At 44.9% G+C, this 23,757-nt stretch overlaps 1 protein-coding gene across 4 annotated transcripts in view; it reads left to right on the top strand.

Moving 5' to 3' along the window:
• ZHX1 (zinc fingers and homeoboxes 1) overlaps positions 1 to 23,757 on the top strand; it is a 137,644-nt gene that overhangs the window by 50,444 nt on the left and 63,443 nt on the right. For 3 of the 4 annotated variants that reach the window (XM_030218713.1, XM_030218704.1, XM_030218720.1), the window contains one exon: positions 10,076 to 12,923. In XM_030218713.1, coding sequence (XP_030074573.1) covers positions 10,278 to 12,920 — 2,643 coding nt within the window. In that variant the 5' untranslated portion in view covers positions 10,076 to 10,277 and the 3' untranslated portion in view covers positions 12,921 to 12,923. Of the gene's footprint in view, positions 1 to 10,075; positions 12,924 to 15,381; positions 15,434 to 23,757 lie in introns of all 4 variants that reach the window. The other variant, XR_003943796.1, reaches the window with a different exon arrangement.

The raw sequence follows: 23,757 nt of genomic DNA, 5'->3' as shown, positions 1-23,757 counted from the left end.
GTCCTGGTAGAGCACAGAGTGTCACTCTGCTGCTCCCAGTTGCACTTTTTAGCAACCACTAGGCGAGGCATTGGCTCAGCGGGGCCCTATTGGAGGAGAGCAGGCCACCATCCCCCTCCCCTAATTGCCCTTACACCCTACTTGGGTGTTTTTCCCCCGAACTCTCTGCAGCTCCCAGACAGTTTTTTAAAAAATTGTTTTTCCTGGTTTAGCCTTATTCCCGCCTGTCACAGACCATTTCCACCTTCAAAAACTGTCCCGGGAAGGGGGGGGTGAGGAGGGGTGCCCAAGCTGCTATTCAGTTTCCCAGTACAGATACATTGGTACCTTCGGTCCTGATTAGAGAATGGGGTGGGGACAGGGACAGAGCTTGCAGGGACCGATCCCATGGGGGCGAAGATGGGGACAGAGCCCATGGGGACAAACTTCTCTGTACCTTTTCTAATTCCACTATATCTTTTTGAGATGCGATGACCAGAATTGAACAATATTCGAGATGCGGTCGTACCATGGAGCGATAAAAAGGCATTATAACGCCATCATTTTTGTTTTCCATTCCTTTCAAAATAATACTTAACATTCTATTTGCTTTCTTAGCGGCCGCCGCACACTGAGCAGAGGGTTTCAACGTATCATCAACAATGACGCCTAGATCCCTCTCCCGGTCGCTGACTCCTAATGTGGAGCCTTGCATTACATAACTATAATTCGGGTTCCTAATTCCCACATGCATCACTTTGCACTTGCTCACATTAAAGGTCATCTGCCATTTAGATGCCCAGTCTCCCAGTGTCGTAAGGTCCTCTTGTAATTTTTCACAATCCTCTTGCAATTTAATAACTTTAAATAACTTTGTGTCGTCAGCAAATTTAATTACCTCGCTATTTACTCCCATCTCTAGATCATCCTATATAATAAAAAGCACCTCCAATGTTCTGAGGCTGACTGCGTGGCACTAACCTTGAGGCATTCGTGCTATACATCCCATGGACTGATGCCAGTACTTCCTGGTACGTCACAAGCAGCTGTGACCTACCAGAGCAAAGCACCACGAAACACAACAATGGAATTGCGCCCACCAGCATCAGTACGCGCCCAGCGTCACCGCCCGGTATCAAGAAGACTGAAACGGTAATGGCGCCTACAGACCTGCCCAATTCTCCAGCGTCACAGGCGGCGCAAGTGTGTTGCCTCTGCAGCCGCTCCTCTCACCTCTCACGTCACTGCCCCTGGAGGACGACCCCAGAGGAGCGCAGCGACGTGAGAGGCGAGAGGAGCGGCTGCAGATCCAACACCCAATGTCTGCTGGCTGCCTTCGGTGCCGCCTTGCTTCCTAAAATCAGCTGTTGGTGTTTTTGTAGCGGCCACTGCTGCTGCTGCTGAATAAGAGAAGCAGCAGTGGCCAGAAATCTGAGCTCGCACTGCCTGTGACGCTGGAGACTGGGCCAGGTCTGTTGGGTGGGTGGGCAAACGCAGAGGGGGGAGCGGCGGCGGCGACCTGGGTGGGGCTGGAAGGGGGGTGCAGTATCTGCAGCGACGTTGGGGGGAGCGGTGGCGACATTGGGGGGTGGAGGGATTAGCGGTGGCGACCTCTGCGGGGGCAGGGAGAGAGGAGAATCGGTGGGGGGGGCAGGGAGAGAGGAGAATCGGTGGGGGGGGGGCAGGGGACAGAGGAGAATCCCTGGGTGGCTACAGGAGGGGCAGGGGAGAAAGAATCGCTGGACGGGGGGCAGGGGACAGAGGAGAATCGCTGAGTGGCTGGAGGGGGGGGCAGGAGACGGGGGATCCTGGAAGTGGAACGGAGACCCTGAAAATTGGGGATCTGGGAGGGAGGGGGACCCTGACACTCAGAGGGAGGGAGAGACCTCGGGGCAGTTTGGGGGGGGGCTGTAGGATCACCTTGGGGGCGGGGGAAGTGGTGACCTCAGGGGGTGGTGGAGGGGTGAGCGGCGGCACCAGCAACATGGGGGGTGTAGCGTTGCAGCGAGGCAGCAGGACAGGGGGCTGGCACTGAACAGGAGGGAGGGGGGAACCTGCCACACACTCTCATTCTCACACACACTCACATTCTCACAAACACACTCGCACCCAGTCTCAATCTCTCTCTGTCACACACACACACACTCGCGCACATTCACTCTCTCACTCTCACACACTCAAACATACACACTCTGAGGAAAACCTTGCTAGCGCCCGTTTCATTGTGCTCAGAAACAGGCCTTTTTTACTAGTTATAAATATGTTAGAAAGCAGCAGTCACAGCACAGACACCTGGGGAACCCCACTATCTACCCTTCTCCATTGAGAACACAGACCATTTAACTCTACTCTGTTTTCTATCTTTTAACCAGTTTTTAATACACATTAGGACACTACCTCCTATCCCATGACTTTTGAATTTCCTCTGGAGTCTTTCATGAGGTACTTTATGAAATGCCTTTTCAAAATCCAGATACACAATATCGACTGGCTCACCTTTATCCACCCATTCAAAGAAATGTAACAGATTGGTAAGGCAAGATTTCCCTTCACTAAATCCATGTTGGCTTTGTCTCATTAATCCATGCTTTTGAATATGCTCAGTAATTTTGTTCTTTATAATAGTCTCTACCCTTTTGCCCGGTACCAATGTCAGGCTCACCAGTCTATAATTTCCTGGATTACCTCTGGAACCTTTTTTAAAAAAATCGGTGTTACATTGCACCCTCCAATCTTCCGGAACCATGCTTGATTTTAAAGATAAATTACATATTACTAACAATAGTTCCGCAAGTTCATTTTTCGATTCTATCAATACTAGGGGATGAATACCATCCGGTCCAGATTTGCTATTCTTTATTTTGTCAAATTGCGCCATTACATCCTCCAGGTTTATAGGGATTTCATTCAGTTTCTCTGACTCGTCATCTTTGAATACCATTTCTGGCACCGTTCTCTCCCAAATCTTCCTCTGTGAAGACCGAAGCAAAGAATTTAATCCCTCCGCTATTGCTTTGTCTTTCCTGATTTGCCCCTTTTACCCCTCGGTCATCTAGCGGTTCAACCAATTCTTTTACCAGCTTCTTGCTTTTAATATACCTAAAATAAATTTTTTTTACTATATGTTTTTGCCTCCAACGCAATCTTTTTTTCAAAGTCTCTTTTGTCTTCCTTTTTATCCATGCCAGTTGTCATTTGGCCTTCCTTCCAGGGCCGCCAAGAGACTGGGCCAGGCCCGGGGCAAGGCTGCCCCTGGGGCCCTGCCCCCGAGGTCGCCACCGCCGCTCCCCTCTCACCCCCCCCCCCCCCCCCGAGATCGCTGCTGCCGCTCCCCCCACCCGCCCCCCCTCCGTCCACCACTGGGCAGGGCCCCCTGCATTGAAATCACAGGGCCTCTCACCTCCGTGTGAAAGCGCTGCAGGCAGCAGGGCAGCAGATCGCTTCCCTTCGGGCCTCCTTCCCTCCCTGTGTTCCGCCCTCGCGGGAGTTACGTCAGACGAGGGCGGGACACAGGGAGGGAAGGAGGCCCGAAGGGAGGCGATCTGCTGCTGTCTGCAGCGCTTTCACATGGAGGTGAGAGGCGCTGTGATTTCAATGCAGGGGTCCCGGCCCGCTGGCAGACAGTCAACGACGGAGGGCGGGTGGGACTGCGGCACCGGGCCCCCCTTGGAGGCCCAGGCCCGGGGAATTTTGTCCCCCCTGCCCCCCCCTCTCGGCGGCTATGCTTCCTTCCTCCTTTTTTAATATACAGAATATATTTGGCCTGGGCTTCCAGGATGATATTTTTGAACAGCATCCAAGCCTGATGTAAATTTTTGACCTTTGTGGCTGCTCCTTTTTTTTTTTTTTTTTTTTCACCATTCTTCTCATTTTATCATAGTCTCCTTTTTGAAAGTTATACATTAACATATTGGATTTCTTGTGTGTACTTACTCCAAAGCTGATATCAAATCTGATTATATTATGATCACTGTTATCAAGCGGCCGCAGCACCATTACCTCCCACACCAGATCATGCGCTCCACTAAGGACTAGGTTTAGAATTTTTTTTCCTTCTCTTGTTGGATCTTGTACCAGCTGTTCCATAAAGCAGTCCTTGATTTTGTCAAGAAATGTTATCTCCTTAGCATTCCATGATGTTACATTAACCCAGTCCATATCAGAGGTAATTGAAATCACCCATTATTATTGTGTTGCCCAGTTTGTTAGCCTCCCTAATTTCTGGTAACATTTCTACATCTGTTTGTTCATCTTGGCCAGGCGGACGGTAGTACACTCCTATCACTGTCCTTTTACTCTTTACACATGGAATTTCAATCCATAGGGATTCTAAGATGTGTTTTGTTTCCTTCAGAAATTTCAATCTATTTGATTCAAGGCCCTCCTTAACATACAAAGCTACCCCTCCACCAATTCGATCTACCCTATCACAATGATATAATTTGTACCCTGGTTATCCTCCTTCCACCGGGTCTCAGAGATGCCTATTATAGAGATGACCAAGATCCTGTAATACCAAATATTTATCTACTAACATTTTTCCACTACTCATGATGTATTGTAAGCCACTTTGAGCCTGCAAAGAGGTGGGATACAAATGCAACAAATAAAAAATAAATAAATATGTATCTTAGATGGGTTAGTAAAGTTTGGGAAGGAAGATCTGCTCATTGTTATAAATGTGGGACTGAGGAGGGAACTTGTTTTTATTGCTGCAGCCCTGGTCATCTCCCTGCTACTGCTATAGAGACTCTCCCTCCTCCAGCAACCACGTGCTAATAGTGCTGGGCAGACTTATACGGTCTGTGCCAGAGCTGGTGGTGGGAGGCGGGGATAGTGCTGGCCAGACTTATACGGTCTGTGCCAGAACCGGTGGTGGGAGGTGGGACTGGTGGTTGGGAGGCGGGGATAGTGCTGGGCAGACTTATACAGTCTGTGCCAGAGCTGGTGGTGGGAGGCAGGGTTGGTGGTTGGGAGGCGGGGATATAGCTGGCCAGACTTATACCGTCTGTGCCCTGAAGAGGACAGGTACAAATAAAAAGTAGCACATATGAATTTATCTTGTTGGGCAGACTGGATGGACTGTGCAGGTCTTTTTCTGCCGTCATCTACTATGTTACTATGTAAATCCTTTCCAGGTTAAGAACTACAGGCCCATCTCCATTAATCAGTTTAGACTGTAAAATATATACAAAGATCTTGGCAACGCGACTTCAGTCAGTTCTCAACTCCTTGATTCATATGGGTCAGAGTGGGTTTATGGCAGGGCTCCATTAGCCTTTCAATATGAGACTATTCTGCCATCTCCTATAGGTTGCAGTGTCTTTGTCTATTCCAGCCATCTTGGTGTGCTTGGATGCCAAGAAGATGTTTAACAGAGTAGAGTGAGCCTATCTTTTTGCTACTCTTGGGTGGGCTTTGGTGCCTCCTTCATCAGGATGATTAAAGTACTGTTTAGTAATCCTGTAGCACACCTTTACATTAATGGTAAAAACCTCAGCACCTTTCTCTCTCACCTGGGGCACCAGTCAAGGATGCCCCTTGTCTCAGCTCCTTTTTAGTGTTGCCTTAGAGCCCCTGACAATAGTGATACGGCATAATGATGCAATACATAGTTTCCATATGGTCTCCTTGCAATATAAAATGCCTATCTATGTAGATATCCTTTATCAAACCCATCCAGATTGATCCATTCCCCCACTGCTCCAATTAATAATGAATTTTAGCAAATTTTGGGGGGTACAAGATTAATTGGGACAAGACAGAGTTTATGCCTCTCAATGTTGTCTGCTGGTGAGCTCATTTTGAATCCTTTTTACATAAGTACATAATGCCACACTGGGAAAAGGCCAAGGGTCCATCGAGCCCAGCATCCTTTCCACGACAGTGGCCAATCCAGGCCAAGGGCACCTGGCAAGCTTCCCAAACATACAAACATTCTATACATGTTATTCCTGGAATTGTGGATTTTTCCCAAGTCCATTTAGTAGTGGTTTATGGACTTGTCCTTTAGGAAACCGTCTAACCCCATTTTAAACTCTGCCAAGCTAACCGCCTTCACCACGTTCTCCGGCAATGAATTCCAGAGTTTATGCGTTGGGTGAAGAAACATTTTCTCCAATTTGTTTTAAATTTACTACACTGTAGTTTCATCACATGCCCCCTAGTCCTAGTATTTTTGGAAAGCGTGAAGACGCTTCACATCCACCTGTTCCACTCCTGGTCCATCAGGCCTCTTGAATATCTGGGTATTCTGTTTTGTACAGACCTGGATTCTACTTTATTACTGAACCAGAGGAAGCTACTGGACAATGTTGAAACCCTTTGTGGCAAATGATCTCCCTTATACTTCTCTTGGTGGAGGACCATTGCTGTAAAAATGTTGTATGTTTTGAGTTTGTTTGACAGTTTTCTTTCCACCCAAGTTTTACAGGTCTCTCAATTATATTCTGCTCAAAGTTTTATGGTGGGGTACATAACACCGCATTGCATTAAAAATATTACGGTGACCTAAGTCAGTGGGGGTGTAAACGTCCAATTCTGTGAATACCACAGGGCTTTTATATTACAGCAGAGTAGTAAGTCAATTGTATGTTCTGAAAACAACAGCTCACCCTCCTGGCTCTCATGGGAGCAGGATTTACTTTCTCCTCTTTCCTTCTCTCATATGATGTGTACACCTTAGCCTCTTGCCTTCAATAGAACCCTATTTTGCTATCCTCTCGTCAGGCTCACCACTACTTAGATTGTAAGTCAGACATCAAATGGTTACATAAGTACATAAGTATTGCCACACTGGGACAGAGCAAAGGTCCATCAAGCCCAGCATCCTGTTTCCAACAGTGGCCAATCCAGGTCACAAATACCTAGTGAGGTCCCAAAAAAGTTCAATACATTTTATGCTGCTTATCCCAGAAATAGCAGTGGATTTTCCCCAAGTGAATTTAATAATGGTCTATGGACTTTTCCTTTAGGAAGCCGTCCAGATCTTTTTAAAACCTTCCTAAGCTAACAGCCTTTACCACATTCTCTGGCAACGAATTCCAGAGTTTAATTACATGTTGAGTGAAGAAAGATTTTCTGATTCCTATTAAATTTACTGCTTTGTATCTTCATCACATGCCCCCTAGTCCTAATATTTTTGGAAAGAGTAAACAAATGATTCACATCTACCCGTTACACTCCACTCATTATTTTATAGACCTCTATCATATTTCCCCTCAGCCATCTTTTCTCCAAGCTGAAGAGCCCTAGACGCTTCAGTCTTTCTTCATAGGGAAGTCATCCCACCCGCTTTATCATTTTCATCGCCCTTCTCTGTACCTTTTCTAATTTCACTGTATCTTTTTTGAGATTCAGCAACCAGAATTGAATACAATATTCGAGGTGCAGTCACACCATGGATTGATACAGAGGCATTATAACGCTCTCACTTTTGTTTTCCATGCCTTTCCTAATAATACCTAACATTCTATTTGCTTTCTTAGCCGCCGCAGCACACTGAGCAGAGGGTTTCAGCATATCATCAACAACGACACCGAGATCCCTATCTTGGTCAGTGACTCCTAACGTGGAACCTTGCATTACGTAGCTATAATTTGGGTTCCTCTTTCCCACATGCATCACTTTGCAATTGTTCACATTAAACGTCATCTGCCATTTAGGCACCCAGTCTCCCAGTCTCGTAAGGTCATCCTCTAATTTTTTACAATCCCCTCACAATTTAACAATTTTGAATAACTTTGTGTCGTCAGCAAATTTAATTACCTCACTAGTTTCTCCCATCTCTAGATCATTTATAAATATGTTAAAAATCAGCGGTTCAAGTACAGACCCCTGGGAACCCCTCTATCTACCCATCTCCATTGAGAATATTGACCGTTTAACCCAACTCTCTGTTTTCTAGCCTTTAACCAGTTTTTAATCCACAATAGGACACTACCTCCTATCCCATGACTCTCCAGTTTCTTCTGGAGTCTTTCATGAGGTACTTTGTCAAAAGCCTTTTGAAAATCCAGATACACAATATCAACCGGCTCGCCTTTATCCACATGTTTGTTCACCCCTTGAAAAAAATGTAATAGATTGGTGAGGCAAGATTTCCCTTCACTAAATCCATGTTGGCTTTGTCTCATTAATTCATGCTTTTGAATATGCTCTGTAATTTTGTTCTTTATAATAGCCTCTACCATTTTGCCCAGTACTGACGTTAGGCTCACCGGTCTATAATTTCCCGGGTTCCCTCTAGAACCTTTTTAAAATATCGGCGTTACATGGGCTACCCTCCAATCTTCCAGTACCACACTCAAGTTTGAAGATAAATTACATATTACTAACACTAGTTCTGCCAGTTCATTTTTCAGTTCTATCAGTACTCCGGGATGAATACCATCTGGTCCAGGAGATTTGATACCTTCAGTTCCCATTATAGTATAATAAATCTTTCAGGATTAATGTTCGGCCTTTCTTTTGGCTAAGCTGGTCCACCCAAGGTATATACTGCCTTGATGATATGACCATCAATGGCTGTCTTATGACCTGTGTAGATCTTAGAGTAAATTCTTGCTGCCATTGTCACAGTGCTTTAAAGGGTTCAATTGCAACATTGTATTCATTCCTAGAATCCTTGTCTACAATCTCTGAAGCCAGAGCCTGCTCTTTATTCTATCTGTATACCATCTGGGCCACGTTGCCTCTACTTTTTACAAACTATTGATGCAGAAGTTGCAAGTATGATGTATGGAGGCACAACTTATTTGGGAGACTGAAATTCAAAGGCCTGGTTTTCAGGATGACTGGGAGAACTTCTGGAATAAAACTGTTTGCTGCTCATTGTTAGCCTCCCCCTCAGTCCATGTACTTTTTGACACATTGAGTATATTGAACTCCGGTCAAGCTTAAGAGATTGGACATTACTAAGGGCCCTGTTTACTAAGGCGCGTTAGCATTTTTAACGTGCCTACAATTAGCACGCGCGCGCTAAAAGTGTAGGCGCGTACACAGTTAACACGCGTACATGGTTACCGTGCATTAAAAATGTTAATGCGCTTCTAGCGCAGCTTAGTAAGCAGGACCCTAAGTCTAACCTATGTTGGCACCGTGGTAGCTGCAAGGGTACATTGGAATACATTCTTTACACCTGTTCTACATTATGGCCTTTCAGGACTGATGTATAGAATTATATTTCTCAGATTTTCCAGCAGCAGGATAAAATGTCTTATTCTATTTTTTTTTTTTAAGGCTGCTATGTTATTGGATGAAGTGAATTCCTCTTAGCAGCTGCTGCTCAACATCATGCTCACTGTAACTTATCAAAATGTATTATGTGCATGGAAAACCACTGCTTGCCTAATATTATATTTTGGTGGAATTCAGTTTGTTTGCAGTAGCATGGAATGTTGCTACTATTTGGGTTTCTGCCAGGTACTTGTGACCTGGATTGGCCACTGTTGGAAACAGGATACTGGGCTAGACCATTGGTCTGACCCAGTATGGCTATTCTTATGATGTTATAGAAATATGAATCGGCTTCCGCTGAAAGATTACAATGTGCTGTAGCCAAAGTTAACCCATTAGTGACCAATGTTTCTATAATAAGCCATATGGGAACAAATTGACATGGGAACGCTGGTCACTAATGGGTTAAAATGTGGTCCTTTTTGGATTCTTTTTTTGTGGAATAGAGAACAGTACTCCCTCCTTGTGTTTTTTTTTTTAAATTTTTCCTTCATTCTTTTCTCCACTGTATCTCTGTCTTGCACGGTGCATTTTGGGTAGCTTTACATTATATTGCTATGTGATATGGCACCATTGTTTGAGTCTCGCATTGTGCATATTGTGACCCTGTTGTTTTTAATGTTGTAATGGTTCATGCTTTTCATTAAAAAGATCTGGACAAAAACCATCATGATGGACATGGGACCAAAGAAGTAGAAGAAGGGTTTAATCTTAGCAATTTCATGAGAACACATCAACTGCAACTTAGCAAATATGATTATTTTTGTGGGTTACAGATAAATTACTAAATATGGAAAGTCATGACTGATTAAGGAATTTTTTCATACTGTCATATTTTTTGTGCTTTTTTTCCTTCTAGGTAATTGGGCATTGGCATACTTCACCGTGCAAAAACAAGATATTATTCAGTTCCATTGTGAAAGAGCTGCTGTTATGTGTACAGATGAATTATAAGAAGTTAGGAAACAGACTTGAAATACCAAAAATCTTTTTTTAAAAATTGAGAACAGATATAAGCATTTATAAAAGATATACCAGCAAAAGACTTTTACTATAACAAAATGGCAAGCAAACGAAAATCAACCACCCCTTGCATGGTTCTGGCCAGTGAACAAGACCTCGATCTAGAAATGATCTCAGATTTGGAAGTGGGTCCTCTTGTACAAACACCAGCACATAATGCAGCAGCTGAGAGCATATCAAGCGATGAAGAAATACAGGACTATACTGATTCAGACAATCAGCAAAATAAAAAAGTAGAAGGTGGTTATGAGTGTAAATATTGTTCATTTCAAACACCAGATTTAAATATGTTTACTTTTCATGTTGATTCAGAGCATCCCACTGTAGTACTGAATTCATCCTATGTCTGTGTAGAGTGCAATTTTCTTACTAAAAGATATGATGCACTCTCTGAGCATAATGTAAAGTACCATCCCGGAGAGGAGAATTTTAAACTCACCATGGTGAAACGTAATAACCAGACGATCTTTGAGCAAACAGTTAATGACCTAATTTTTGATGGCATTATTGTTCATGAAGAGAATCAAGAACAAACTGAAACTGCTGTTTCTGGAATCTCAATCAGCAAAACCCCTATTATGAAAATGATGAAAAATAAAGCAGAGAATAAACGAATTGCTGTTTCCCACAATGTAATTGATGATATTCCTGCAGAAAATGAAACTGAGGTTGACCATGAGCGAGAACGAGAGGAAGAGGTAATTGAGCCTACTCCTGCAGTGTCTGAGTCTGTTAAGATAAGCAGTCCAGTTGTTACTAGTGCACAGGAAACACCTACCACTGTGGTTACTCCAGCTACAGTTCTGCAGCCTGGATTGGCGCAAGTGATAACTACCATACAGGCACAACAGAATTCTAACTTAGGTCCAAAAGTCTTGATACCTGTGAATAGCATTCCTGCCTACAATTCTGCTTTGGATAACCATCCCCTGTTACTCAACTCATATAATAGATTTCCCTACCCAACAGTGTCAGAAATTACAGTTCTCTCTGCTCAAACAAAATATACTGAGGAACAGATTAAAATATGGTTCTCGGCTCAGCGTCTGAAACATGGTGTCAGCTGGACACCAGAAGAAGTAGAAGAGGCCAGAAGGAAACAGTTCAATGGCACTGTGCACACAGTACCACAGACCATTACAGTTATTCCAGCTCAGATCTCCACATCTGGTAATGGTTTACCTTCTATTTTACAGACATGCCAGATAGTTGGCCAACCTGGTCTGGTCCTTACACAGGTTGCAGGTGCAAACACTTTGCCTGTGACAACACCTATAGCTCTGACAGTATCAGGAGTCCCAAGTCATACACAATTGCAAACAGGTCACATTCAGGCTCCCCATCCTATTGCAGAAACAAAGCACATGGCTGCTGTTCCAGCTCCTCAGCTTAGCAAACATGACTCTTCACAAACGAATGTAGATTCTTTTAATATGCGTGCAAAGAAAACAAAAGAGCAGCTAGCAGCACTAAAACTCAGCTACCTTAAAACTCAGTTTCCCCATGATGCAGAGATTGAGAGGCTCATAAAACTAACAGGACTGACTAAAAGTGAAATTAAAAAATGGTTCAGTGACACAAGATACAACCAGAGGAATTCGAAAAGTAGTCATGGCATGCATTTCTTGCATGATTCCAACAGCACTATTATTATTGATTCTAGTGATGAAATGTCAGAGTCTTCAGCTGTTACGCCACAACGTAAGCAATCGTGGAATCCCTTTCCTGATTTTACTCTTCAGAAATTCAAAGAAAAAACTTCAGAACAGTTGCAAGCTCTAGAGGACAGCTTTCTGAAAAGTCCTGTCCCAACAGATGAAGAGCTCACTAAATTAAGGGCAGAGACCAAACTGACCAGAAGAGAAATTGATGCCTGGTTTTCAGAAAAAAGAAAGTCCAAAGGTTTAAAAGAAGAAGAACAGGACTCAAACAAAAATAGTGTAGGTAGTATAAAAGAAGAAAAGATTGAGAGCTCACCTGGGAGTGGAGGTGCCATAAATAGGTCCAAGAATTTTGTCTCTAGCAAAATAAGCAAAAAGTCACCAGAACAGTTGCATATTTTAAAAGGTGCATTTGTCCGTACACAGTGGCCATCTGCAGAAGAGTATGACAGATTAGCAGAAGAAACTGGGCTTCTTCGTAGTGATATTGTAAGTTGGTTTGGTGACACAAGGTATGCTTGGAAAAATGGCAATTTAAAATGGTACTATTACTATCAGTATGGCAGTAGTGGCGCTACCACAAATGTTATGAATGGCCAAACTGTTACTAGAAGAAGGGGGAGAGGGCGACCAAGAAGCCGAGGAAGAGGCAGACCTCGAGGGCGTCCTAAAGGAAGGAGAGGAGGTAACTGGGACAGAGAACCATCAGCCATAAAATTTAAAACTGGAAAATCAATTTTGAAAGATTACTACTTAAAGCATAAATTCCTTAATGAGCAGGACCTAGATGAACTTGTTGCCAAGTCTCATATGGGATATGAACAGGTTCGAGAGTGGTTTGCAGAAAGACTGAAACGAGAAGAGGCAGGGTTAGAGCCATTTGAGGAGAATGAAGAGAATGAGGAAGATGAGGACAATGAAGACCATGATGAGGAGGACGAAGATGAAGAAACAGATGATAGCGATACATGGGAACCCCCAAGACATGTTAGGCGCAGAATGTCAAAGACAGATGACTGACATGTAAGTGATTTGGTATTTGTTTTTGGGGGGGGATGGAATCTTAGGAATGTTTTGTGTGTGTGTTCTCTAGATTACGTTATTTTAAAGAGAAGACAGGTTTTTAGATTATATAATAACAAAACTCCAGAATTAGCCCACATAATGTTTTGTCCTATACCAATACCTTTCTCTAGATATCTTTATTCCATTTGGGCAAGTACGTGAGATTATATTGACATCAATATTATTTGCTCTTAGCAAGTAGAACTGAATATGCTTCCTGAAGCATTACTCTCTAATGTGTTTTTCTTCCATTAATTTCAAGTCTATCAGGAAGAAAACCTCCCTGAGGCATCAAATAACATAGAAGTCTAGACATCTACAGGAAAGGAGAAAGTCTCTTTTAGAAGACCTCTCCTTAGCAGATTTTATTTTAAAAATGGTGACCATCCTTCCATTTTAAGTTCAGTGCAGAAGAGAAGCCCAGAACAGAAGTGTTGGATATCCTCCTGGTCCTCAAACCCTTCCCAAAGGAATGTGTGACATACTTTTATTTGCAATTTTAACAAAATACAGTTTTTAAAAAGAACCTTTGAAAGAAGAAAAAAATTAATTTAGCAAATAAATGTAAAGATACATTGTGTAAAGCAAGATAATACAAAGATAAATCTACTTTGTAAAATCCAAAGGAAAAACAAGAAAAGAAATTTATAAGAAATGTACAGTTCATTGTATAAAACGAGTAAGCGTAAGTCTAATTTTACTAACACTCTGTAATCTTGGGCATATCATTGCACCTTCCATTTCTTCAAGTTCAACTTAGATTGCAATCCATTTGGACAACAAAATAACTTGTAGGAAGATCCAAAATAGCATTCTAGGGGAGGTCACACACTTTGAAGCTTCTGACTTTAAAGATTTTCCCTGGAACTTTCTTGCCGTTCCCTGCTGTTTCTGGAGTAGTATCTGCTACTGCCCCAGTGGATTCTTTTGTCATTGAAGCCTGAGGTTGGGTCACTGGGAAGTATAGCAGGGATGGAAGAGGTGCTGTCGTTGATCAGACCCTTTTGCTCACCTTCAAGGAGCAGGCACACCATTGGATCTCCCAGCAGGGAGGGCAACTGCTGGGATATCAAGGCTTGATGTCAGTGCAACTGTGGTTGTTGCCAGGGATGCAAAAAGCACTGGTTAGTTCAGTATGGTAGATTCATCAGCTGAGAAGTCGGGCAGGGATTCCAGGGCTGCATCAAGTTTGGTGGCGGCACAGGTTGCTTTCTTTTATGTGGCCTCTGATACGTACAAGGCAAATTGTTGCAGGAAGAATGGTGGAAATTTCAACTAGAGAGACCTAAGATTTTCACTATGGAGGAAATATGGAAATTGGTGATGAGTTTGAGTCAAGCTTTAGCCTTTCAGCAAGGATCTATAATGGATAGAAATGCTAAAATGGAACAAGGAACTTGTAGAAACCATGTAGTGATTATAGACCAGCTTGTGACCTAAATAGAGAGCACATGGGGAAGACTGAGAAGCTCCAAGAAGCCATAGTATATGACAGTCTATGGGCTCCTTTTACGAAGCAGCACTACTGATTTGGCTTTTTTACATTCAGCGCATGCTAATTGGTAGCACCACTTTGTAGAAGAAGCCCTATATCTTTGGCAGAAATCTGAGAATTTTGAAAACTTGGTTAGGCAGCTCAGTTTATGCTTTATTAATTTTCCACAGATTAAACATCTTTAAAGCAGAAATTCTTTCAAAATGGTATCTTGTTGAGATCCTTAATGTAACCATGTATGCCAATACAGTTAACATGTATTTTGTCGTATTTCTTGGTATCTTTTGGTATCGGAGTGAGTAAAATATTGCCATTTTCCTTAGGGAAGAGACCTTGCTGGAGCATGTAATTTAGGTGGGATGTTAGGTCTCCTATGAAGCGGTTAGGGGCGGATTTCATTAGGTAGCTGGGACAGATATCTAGTTTACAGTGTGTGTTGGAGAACCTGCTGATCGCCTAGGTGACTGTTTCGACGGTGAAGGGGGCGAGGTTTAACCAAGTCCAATCAGCCGGGTATTCTCCAGTGGTTGGGTCCAGCTCATTAAGGAAGTTTTCGATGTCAGTGGTGTTTACAGATATGGGATAATTGATGGTGGGATAAAGAACATTACTATAATTCTCTTGATTAATATTACTGATACAATTTGATCTAATTCCCCTGAAATACAGGTTTCTTCTCTTATTTTAACCTGCTTAGAATCCAAACAGAACTTAGCAGAATATAAAAACTGTATAGCATAGCAATTCAATTGTAACGTTAGATGATGACAAAAGATGTATTCCCATCAGACATGAATATTACATTTTAAATGATATGTAGATGTGAACAGTTTGGAATCATAAAGATTTTGGTGGACTGACTTTCCCAACAAAAAGTAATTTATTTGTGATTAGATTTACCTGTCTCCAACATCTCTGCAGGTTGTGACAGAAACTGAGATGATCCTGAAGATTGCTGGCATGCCAGAGACAGGTTGAGAAATATGATCTAGTCATTGCAAAAATTGTGTTTAATGATAACAAGCAGAAAAATATCTTTTTTGAAGAATTCATTTTATTAAGTCAAACATTGTCAAGCAAAAGCGAGAAAGACAGAATAATCTTTTGATAATAAGGTAAAATTATGTATCATACCTGATAATTTTCTTTAAATTAATCATAGCTGATCAATCCATAGACTGGTGGGTTGTGTCCATCTACCAGCAGGTGGAGATAGAGAGCAATCCTTTTGCCTCCCTATATGTGGTCATGTGCTGCCGGAAACTCCTCAGTATGTCGATATCAAAGCTCCATCCGCAGGACTCAGCACTTAGAGAATTACACCCACAAAGGGACACTCTGCCCAGCTCACCACCGCCGAAACGGGGGAGGGGAATCAACCCAGCTCATCCCCACACAAGTGAGGGAGGGGAATCCGTCCAGCTCATCCCCGCAGAGCGGGGGAGGGACACCACACCCGCCGGTGCGGGGGGATCTGGCTTATCCTGCAACCGCGGGAGGAGCTGACTGACCCTAACACCGCCGAAGCGGGAGGGGTACAAAGCTGCCCTACAGCCACACGAAGCGGGAGGGGAGCACCGGCAGAATTTAGGTCTCAATCCAGCCCCGTAAAACGGAGGGGAGAGGAATGCAGCAGCTCACTGTAACACAAAATTGTCTCAACTCCTGAAGAATCCAATTGAAAAAACTTGAACACGAAGTCCTCCTGAACAGGAACTGAAGACTAAACTTGAACCTGAAATGCAACCAGAATATAAACAGTACAGATATCTGGGAGGGGCTATGGATTGATCAGCTATGATTAATGGAAAGAAAATTATCAGGTATGATACATAATTTTACCTTCCATATCCTCATGCTGATCAATCCATAGACTGGTGGGATGTACCGAAGCAGTACTCACCCAGGGCGGGACATGGAAATCCCTGACCGCAACACTGAAGCTCCAAACCGGGCCTCCGCCCGAGCAGCCACAGTCAAGCGGTAATGCCTGGAGAAGGTATGAGCCGATGCCCAAGTTGCCGCCTTGCAAATCTCTTCCAAGGAGACGGACCCGGCCTCTGCCATCGAGGCCGCCTGCGCTCTAGTGGAGTGAGCCTTCAGCTGGATAGGCGGCATCTTCCCCGCGGCCACATAAGCCGCTGCAATGGTTTCCTTGACCCATCGTGCTACTGTAGGCTTGGCAGCCTGCAGACCCTTACGAGGACCTGCGAACAGCACAAACAGATGATCCGACTTCCGGAAATCATTGGTCACTTCCAAGTATCTGATGATGACTCGTCTCACATCTAGATATTTGAGAACAGAGTACTCCTCTGGGTAGTCCTCCCTACGAAAGGAGGGTAGGCAGAGCTGCTGATTCACATGGAAGTGAGAAACAATCTTGGGCAGGAAGGAAGGCACCGTGCGAATAGACACTCCTGCCTCAGTGAACTGCAGGAAGGGTTCCCGACATGATAGCGCCTGGATCTCAGAAACTCGTCTGCCTGAAGTGATAGCCACCAAAAAGACTGCTTTCAACGTCAGGTCTTTCAGAGATGCCCTCGACAAGGGTTCAAAAGGCGGCTTATGCAAGGCTCTTAGCACCAAATTGAGATTCCACGCAGGCAATACCAAGCGCAGAGGAGGGCGTAGGTGATTAACTCCCTTGAGAAAGCGCACCACATCTGGCTGCGAGGCCAGGGAAGCACCCTTCAGGCAACCCCTGAAGCAAGCCAGAGCCGTTACCTGGACTTTAAGGGAACTGAGCGACAGGCCTTTCTCCAGACCTTCTTGCAGGAACGCCAGCACTGAAGAAATTGGAGCAGTGAAGGGAGAAAGTGAGCCTGCCTCACACCACGATGCAAAGGTACGCCAAACCCTGGCGTAAGCAGTAGAAGTAGAGCACTTCCTCACTCTCAGCATAGTGGCGATGACCTTGTCTGAGAAGCCCTTCTTCCTCAGACGCTGCCGCTCAATAGCCAGGCCGTAAGACCAAAGGGGGAGGGATCCTCCATCACCACGGGACCCTGATGCAACAGGCCCGGCCCCGCTGGAGAGCCGCAGAGGGCCGTCCACTGAGAGCCTGATCAAGTCCGCATACCAGGGACGTCTGGGCCAGTCCGGACCCACCAGGATTATCTGGCCCGGATGCTTTGCCACCCGGTCTAGCACCCTGCCCAACATGGGCCAGGGCGGGAACACATAGAGAAGCTCTTGTGTCGGCCACTGTTGGAGAAGAGCATCTACTCCCAGAGATCGAGGGTCCCGTCCTCTGCTGAAAAAGCGCGGCAATTGGCCGATGACGCCATCAGATCTAGGCTCGGCTGGCCCCAGCGCTTCGTGATGTCCAAGAACGCCAGGAACTCCCCTGCCTTCACTGCCGCTATAACAGAGCGGAGAGTCTCCATTCGGAAGTGCCGAACTTTCAAGGCCCGATTGACCCCTTTGAGGTCGAGGATAGGCCGTACAGAACCTCCTTTCTTTGGTACCACAAAGTAAATGGAGTAACGTCCCTTGCCAAGCTGATCTTCTGGCACCGGAATGACCGCACCCAGGCGGATCAGATTGTCCAAAGTCTGCTGCACTGCCACAGCTTTGACCGGAGACTTGCAGGGAGAGTGCACAAACCCGTTTCTTAAGGGTCGGCAGAACTCTAGCTTGTAGCCGTCTCTGATGACTTCCAGCACCCAAGCGTCTGAAGTTACCCTGGTCCACTCGCCCAGAAACGAGGACAGGCGTCCTCCAATCTGCACTGGGCCATGGACCAGGGCCCCGTCATTGGGTATGAGACCCTGGGGGAGGACCGGAGGACGCACCTCCGGGACGGTGGTCTCTGCGAAAGGAATGCTGCTTGGGGGAGAAGTTCCTCTTGAAGGAAGAGGGGGCAGAGGAGCCCGACTTGCCCGGGCGATACCGACGGGCTTCCTGAAACCATCCTTTGGGGGAACCGGGGCGAGCACCACTGGCCCGAGCCCTGACCTCTGGTAACCTCTTGCCCTTAGACGTGCCGAGATCGGTCACAATTTTGTCCAGCTCGACCCCAAAGAGCAGCTTGCCTTTAAAAGGCAACTTAGCCAGGCGAGACTTAGAGGCGCTCGCGAGAGCGGGGGAGAAACATGCTGCGCATCCAAAATGGCGTCCGGCGCGAAACTCCGAGAAGGAGCCGCGTGGGAAGAACGGCGCTTAACTTTGGCTGCTTTTTTGCCGTCGCCCGAATCAAGGGCGACCATAGCATTAACGTCTCCCACCTCGAGGGCGGCCCAAGAAGAAGCCATCCGAGCAGAGTGGCCGGCCAAAATGGGGGGGGCGAGTAGCGGGGGATGGGCGTTTATGGCGGGGAAAACCCGCCGCACCGGAGGAAGAACCAGGACACTGACCGGCCTCCCAACTGACGCCCAAAAAAGGCGATTCAGGTTTTGAAACCCCCGCATCCCCGCTAGATGCGCACACGCGGTCCGGGGAGCGATTCTTCGCGCCCTCGCGCTCCGACGCCATAGGCCACGTGGAGACCGATCGGGGAACCCCCTGCCCGCTACAAAAGGTAAAAATTACCTGCTTCTCGCTCCGAGCTGTAGTGAACTGGTGTCCCAGTGAGCAGCTGCAATAAATGCTGATATAAACATTGAAATAAACGCCCTTAAAGGACGTCCAATTTTTTTTTTTTTTAATGGAGCCAGCGGGAGGGGGGAGAAAAGGAGGGACCTGGCACCACCAGGTTTGCACTTGCTCAAGAAGAGCCCTCAACCCCAGGTACTCAACAAAACCTAAAAATTAGGCTTGGAGTCCTAGCCAGAGCTGCTGCTATGTATGACCACCACCTGCTGAGATAGAGAACATACTGAGGAGTTTTCGGCAGCACATGACCACATATAGGGAGGCAAAAGGATTGCTCTCTATCTCCACCTGCTGGTAGATGGACACAACCCACCAGTCTATGGATTGATCAGCATGATGATATGGAATATATTTTTAAAAATCCATCCATCCAAAAAATCAAGATGACAGCCTATATCAGACTTGATGGGAGACCCTTTACACCAAGCCTCGATAAATATTATATCCCCCCTCCCCTTACCCCCTCAAAGGACCACTTATTAGTATGCAAACAATTAAAAATTTAACACCCAAATGTGAGCTCTGTGTGTCATAGCAACCCAAACTGATTTCCATACTTTCTTATATTTCTACCCATTGATCGGATTAGACCATCCCGTCCTATATCGCTCCAATATCATTAACTCATACAGAAGGCTTCTCCACTATGTAACTTCATTGCGCCAATATAGCAAAATGACAACTTTCCCTAAAAGAAACAAATAACCCAGTAATTAGTGAAAGCAGAGGTCACTTGTTTCAAAATTGACCAATCAGCAAACAGGAGCTGTGGACAAAATGGAAGACTGACATGCAAGGCATGAAAAACATAGGCCTTCATTCCTTCCCAAAACCCTTGAATCCTTGAGAAGCTCCCCCCCCCCCCCCCCCCCCAAAAAAAAAAAAAAAAAAAAAAAAAATCCAAATGTTGCTCACTTTTCTCCACATTTTATGCATTGATGCAAGCAGAACAATATCTTAAGTTTTGATCAGTTCAAAAATCTTGATGAATTTCATATATGCCTGGCCTACTTCAAAAGTATTGGAAAAGTTTGTTGAGAAATTACAAGATGCCCACATCCTGGCAAAAGCTGGAGTGTTGGTATCTGGCTTGGGTGCTATTGCTTTGGGTGCAGCAACTACCTGAATCTCCAGAGTCTGCTTGCCTTGAGTCCTGTGTGGCCTTCCTAGCCTATTGTGAGCTATGGGTTTGCCACTGGGCAGCAGACATTTCATCTAAAAGATGCCTCCTGTTTTGTGAGGAGCAGAAAAAGACAGCGAAAGACTTGGAAGAGTCCAAGTCTCAAATGCTCCTGGAGGGGACCACCCCTGAGGCCAGACTTGCTTGGTAACAGCAAGAGTCTGCTCCATTGACTGGGTATGCTTTTGTTTCACCAGGTGGATGGCCAGTGTGGCACCAGCCATCCGTTTGCAGAGGAGGAGGGTCCTTTTGGGATGCATGCAAGGCCACCCAATGCTTAGGCCCTCGGTGGGTAGTCAGTTCAGGTAATTTTACCACAAGTGAGTCCTCTTCACCTCAGACCAGTGGATCCTAGAGGTGATTCTCCAGGGTTATGCTTTGATATTTGCAAAACTGGTGATCTAAGGTTTCATGGTGTCCCCCTGCAGTTCCCCTCTCAAGTGACAAGTAGTTGAGGATATGCTGCAGTATCTGCTTGAATTGGGGGTAGTAGAGCAGGGTTGAGGCCATTATTCCCCAACAAGGTGGGCTTCTTGTGACCCATTCTGGACTTGAAGGGGTCAGTGCTTCCCTGTGGATTCATCATTTTCTTCATGGAACTTGTGCTCGATTGTAGCCGCAGTCACGCCAGGCAAATTCCATTGGACGGGTTGAGTTTTCCAGCTATGGTATGCTAAAAATATTTGTATTATTGGAGATCTGATTGACAGCCCCTGATGATGCCAACTGAGCAAAACACAAATTTTGTGTCAGGCTGGATAATTACCTGGAGAATGGAGTATAAATAATAATAATAATGAGTGCCTAACTCTAGACCAGCTAATGAACTGAGGAGTTTGGGAAGACTTCCATTGTGCAAATTGGGATTGTGCAACGGGTAGAACTGGAGTGATTCAGTTCACCTGGAGAACTAGTGATTCATTGGAAAAGAAATTTCACCACAGACTGACTCCTAAACATTGGACAAGGTTTTCAGCATACTATAGATGTGGGGAATGAATGAATGAATGTAGGGTTATGTTTTATATGTTTTTGATAGTTTGCTGTGCTTCTTTATAGAAAAATTATTTGTTCTTGGCTGCCCGTTTCCACAGGATCTGTGCCTTTAAGGTAGATTTAGAGCTCTGATTTGTTTTTCTTTTTGCCGTGTCGGGTCTAAAAAGCACTCGGAAGAAGCGGCACAAAAGGGTTGGAGGACTGAATAAGGTAGGTGGTAAGAGACTCGTGCACTTCCCATCGAACCCCACAGGAACTACTTCCATGCCCGTGGGATTCACTGTTGATAAACAGTAAGGAGGTTCACGGCACACTTGTTGAAAAACTTTGCATTAGCTCCTGAGGAAAAAAGAAAATTTTAAGCAGCCTAAGGTGGATACCTTAGTTACTGCAGTCATAAGAAGACTACTATTCCAGTGGAGGGAGGCACAGTCCTTAAGGATGTCCAATACTGCAAGACTGAGATGTTTCTTAAGCAGTCCTTTGAGATTGCTGTTTTGAGCTTTCATGCGGTGGTCTGTATGCCTTTGTGTCTAGCTTGTGTCTTTGTTGGGTTCAAGAAGATGGCAGCAGGGAGCAAAAACCTGGGGCATTCAGACTGGGAAGCTGGCATGGTTTACATAGGTAATCTAATTCAAACTGTAGTGCAGAGGTTAGCGCTGTTTCAGCAGGACACCTTTTTTGGCTTAGGATCTGCAGACATGCTTCCAAGTCTTGACTTAGCAAACTCTTATTTTAGAGAGAATTTATTTTTGGAGAAGACCTTCAGAACCTAGTTAAGGATTTGGGAGAGTTCGAGCTACAAAGGCTTCCAGAGGATAAGCCTAATCTTCCTATCAACTTGTCTTTGAACCATGCGCAGTTTAGGGTTGCTAAACACTACAGGCCTGGACTGTTGGCCTACCTTCAGCATCCCCGGTACCAATCAAAGTAGTCTTCAGGGAGCCAAAGGATGATCTCAAGGAATCCAACCTTCAAACATCTCTTGTTGGGGTCCAGTTCCACTCCTCAAGGCTGCTGATAGGTGGCTGTTTGTCCCAGTTTCTCAAGGAGTGGATCCAGATAATGTCTGATCAATAGGTACTAGATGTAATAAGAACGAGCTACAAGCTCACATTTGCCCACCCCCTTGTAGATTTCTTCTTGGAATACCCTTAAAGAGGTCCTGTCAAAAGACAAGCAATGAATACCACATTATTGAATCTTCTGGATCTGCAGGCTGTAGTTACTGTTCCCTAGTGTGAGAGGGGACTGAGAAGCCATCTACTTCATTGTTCTCAAGAAGGGAAGGTTCCATTTATCCTATCCTAGACCTCAAGAAAGTGAATCGCTCCTCCAGTTGTCTCATTTCTACTACTACTATTACTACTTATTTTTATAGCGCTACTAGATGTGCACAGCGCTATACACTTGAATATGAAGAGACAGTCCATGCTTGACAGAGCTTGCAATCTAATCAGGACAGACAAACAGGACAAATAAGGGATAAGGGAATTACTAGGGTGGGAATGATAAAACAGACATGGGTACTGAACAAGTGAATAGGGGTTAGGAGTTATCACATTAGTTCGCCCAGGTGAATTTCTAACTGCTCTAGACCACAAGGAGGCATACTGCCACATTCTAATTTGGCCCCCTTACCAGGAGATTCTGAGGTTCACAATTTTAGGCCTGCATTATCAGTTACATGCTCTTCAGACTGGCCATGGCTCCAAGAACCTTCACAAAGGTCATGGTAGTTCTCACAGCCTTCTTGTATCACAAAGGAGTCAATCCCACCTGTATCTGGATGATTATTTGCAAGAGGGTTTGCGGGTAACTTCCAGGGAATTGCAGCTCCTTCAGTCAATTAGGTTGGATAATCAATTTCATCTAAAGCAAATTTCAACCCCTTCAATCTCTGGAATACTTTTCCGTAGCCAGAAAGAAAAGTTTTTTCTCCTGTGCCACTGGATGAAGAAGCTGCAGGCCCAAGTCAAGCTCTTGCTACAACAGCAAAATCTGTGAGCATAGGACTACATACAAGTACTGGGGTTGATGGCAACAACCCTGGAAGTTGATTGTTATGCAAGAGCTCACATGAAACTGCTACAGTGTTTTTTTTTTACTCAGCCAATGGTCTTCAATTTCATAGAGCTACGAGTGCCGACTTCCTTGGACAGCACAGGCACGATCCAATGTGAAATGGTGGCTGCAGCTAAGCAACCTCCTAAAGGGAGTGGCACTGTCGATCACAGATTAGGTAGTAGTCACCATGGATGCCAACTTTTCAGATGGGGAACTCATTCCCAGAATCAAGTAGTCCAAGGTACTGAGCAGGATGTAAATAGGAACAACAAACATAGTTTGAAATGTCTATATGTGAATGTTAGAAGCCTAACAAATAAGGTGAGAGAGTTAGAATACATTGCACTAAATGAAAAATTAGATACAATAGGCATCTCTGAGACCTGGTGAAAGGAGGATAACCAATGGGACACTGTCATCCCAGGGTACAAATTATATCGTAGAGATAGGGTGGATCG

The sequence above is a fragment of the Microcaecilia unicolor genome, chromosome 1 (assembly GCF_901765095.1).
Source record: "Microcaecilia unicolor chromosome 1, aMicUni1.1, whole genome shotgun sequence".
Classification (NCBI taxonomy): Eukaryota; Metazoa; Chordata; class Amphibia; order Gymnophiona; family Siphonopidae; genus Microcaecilia; species Microcaecilia unicolor.
Note: the sequence above shows the minus strand (reverse complement) of the source record. Positions and strands in the feature narration are given on the sequence as shown.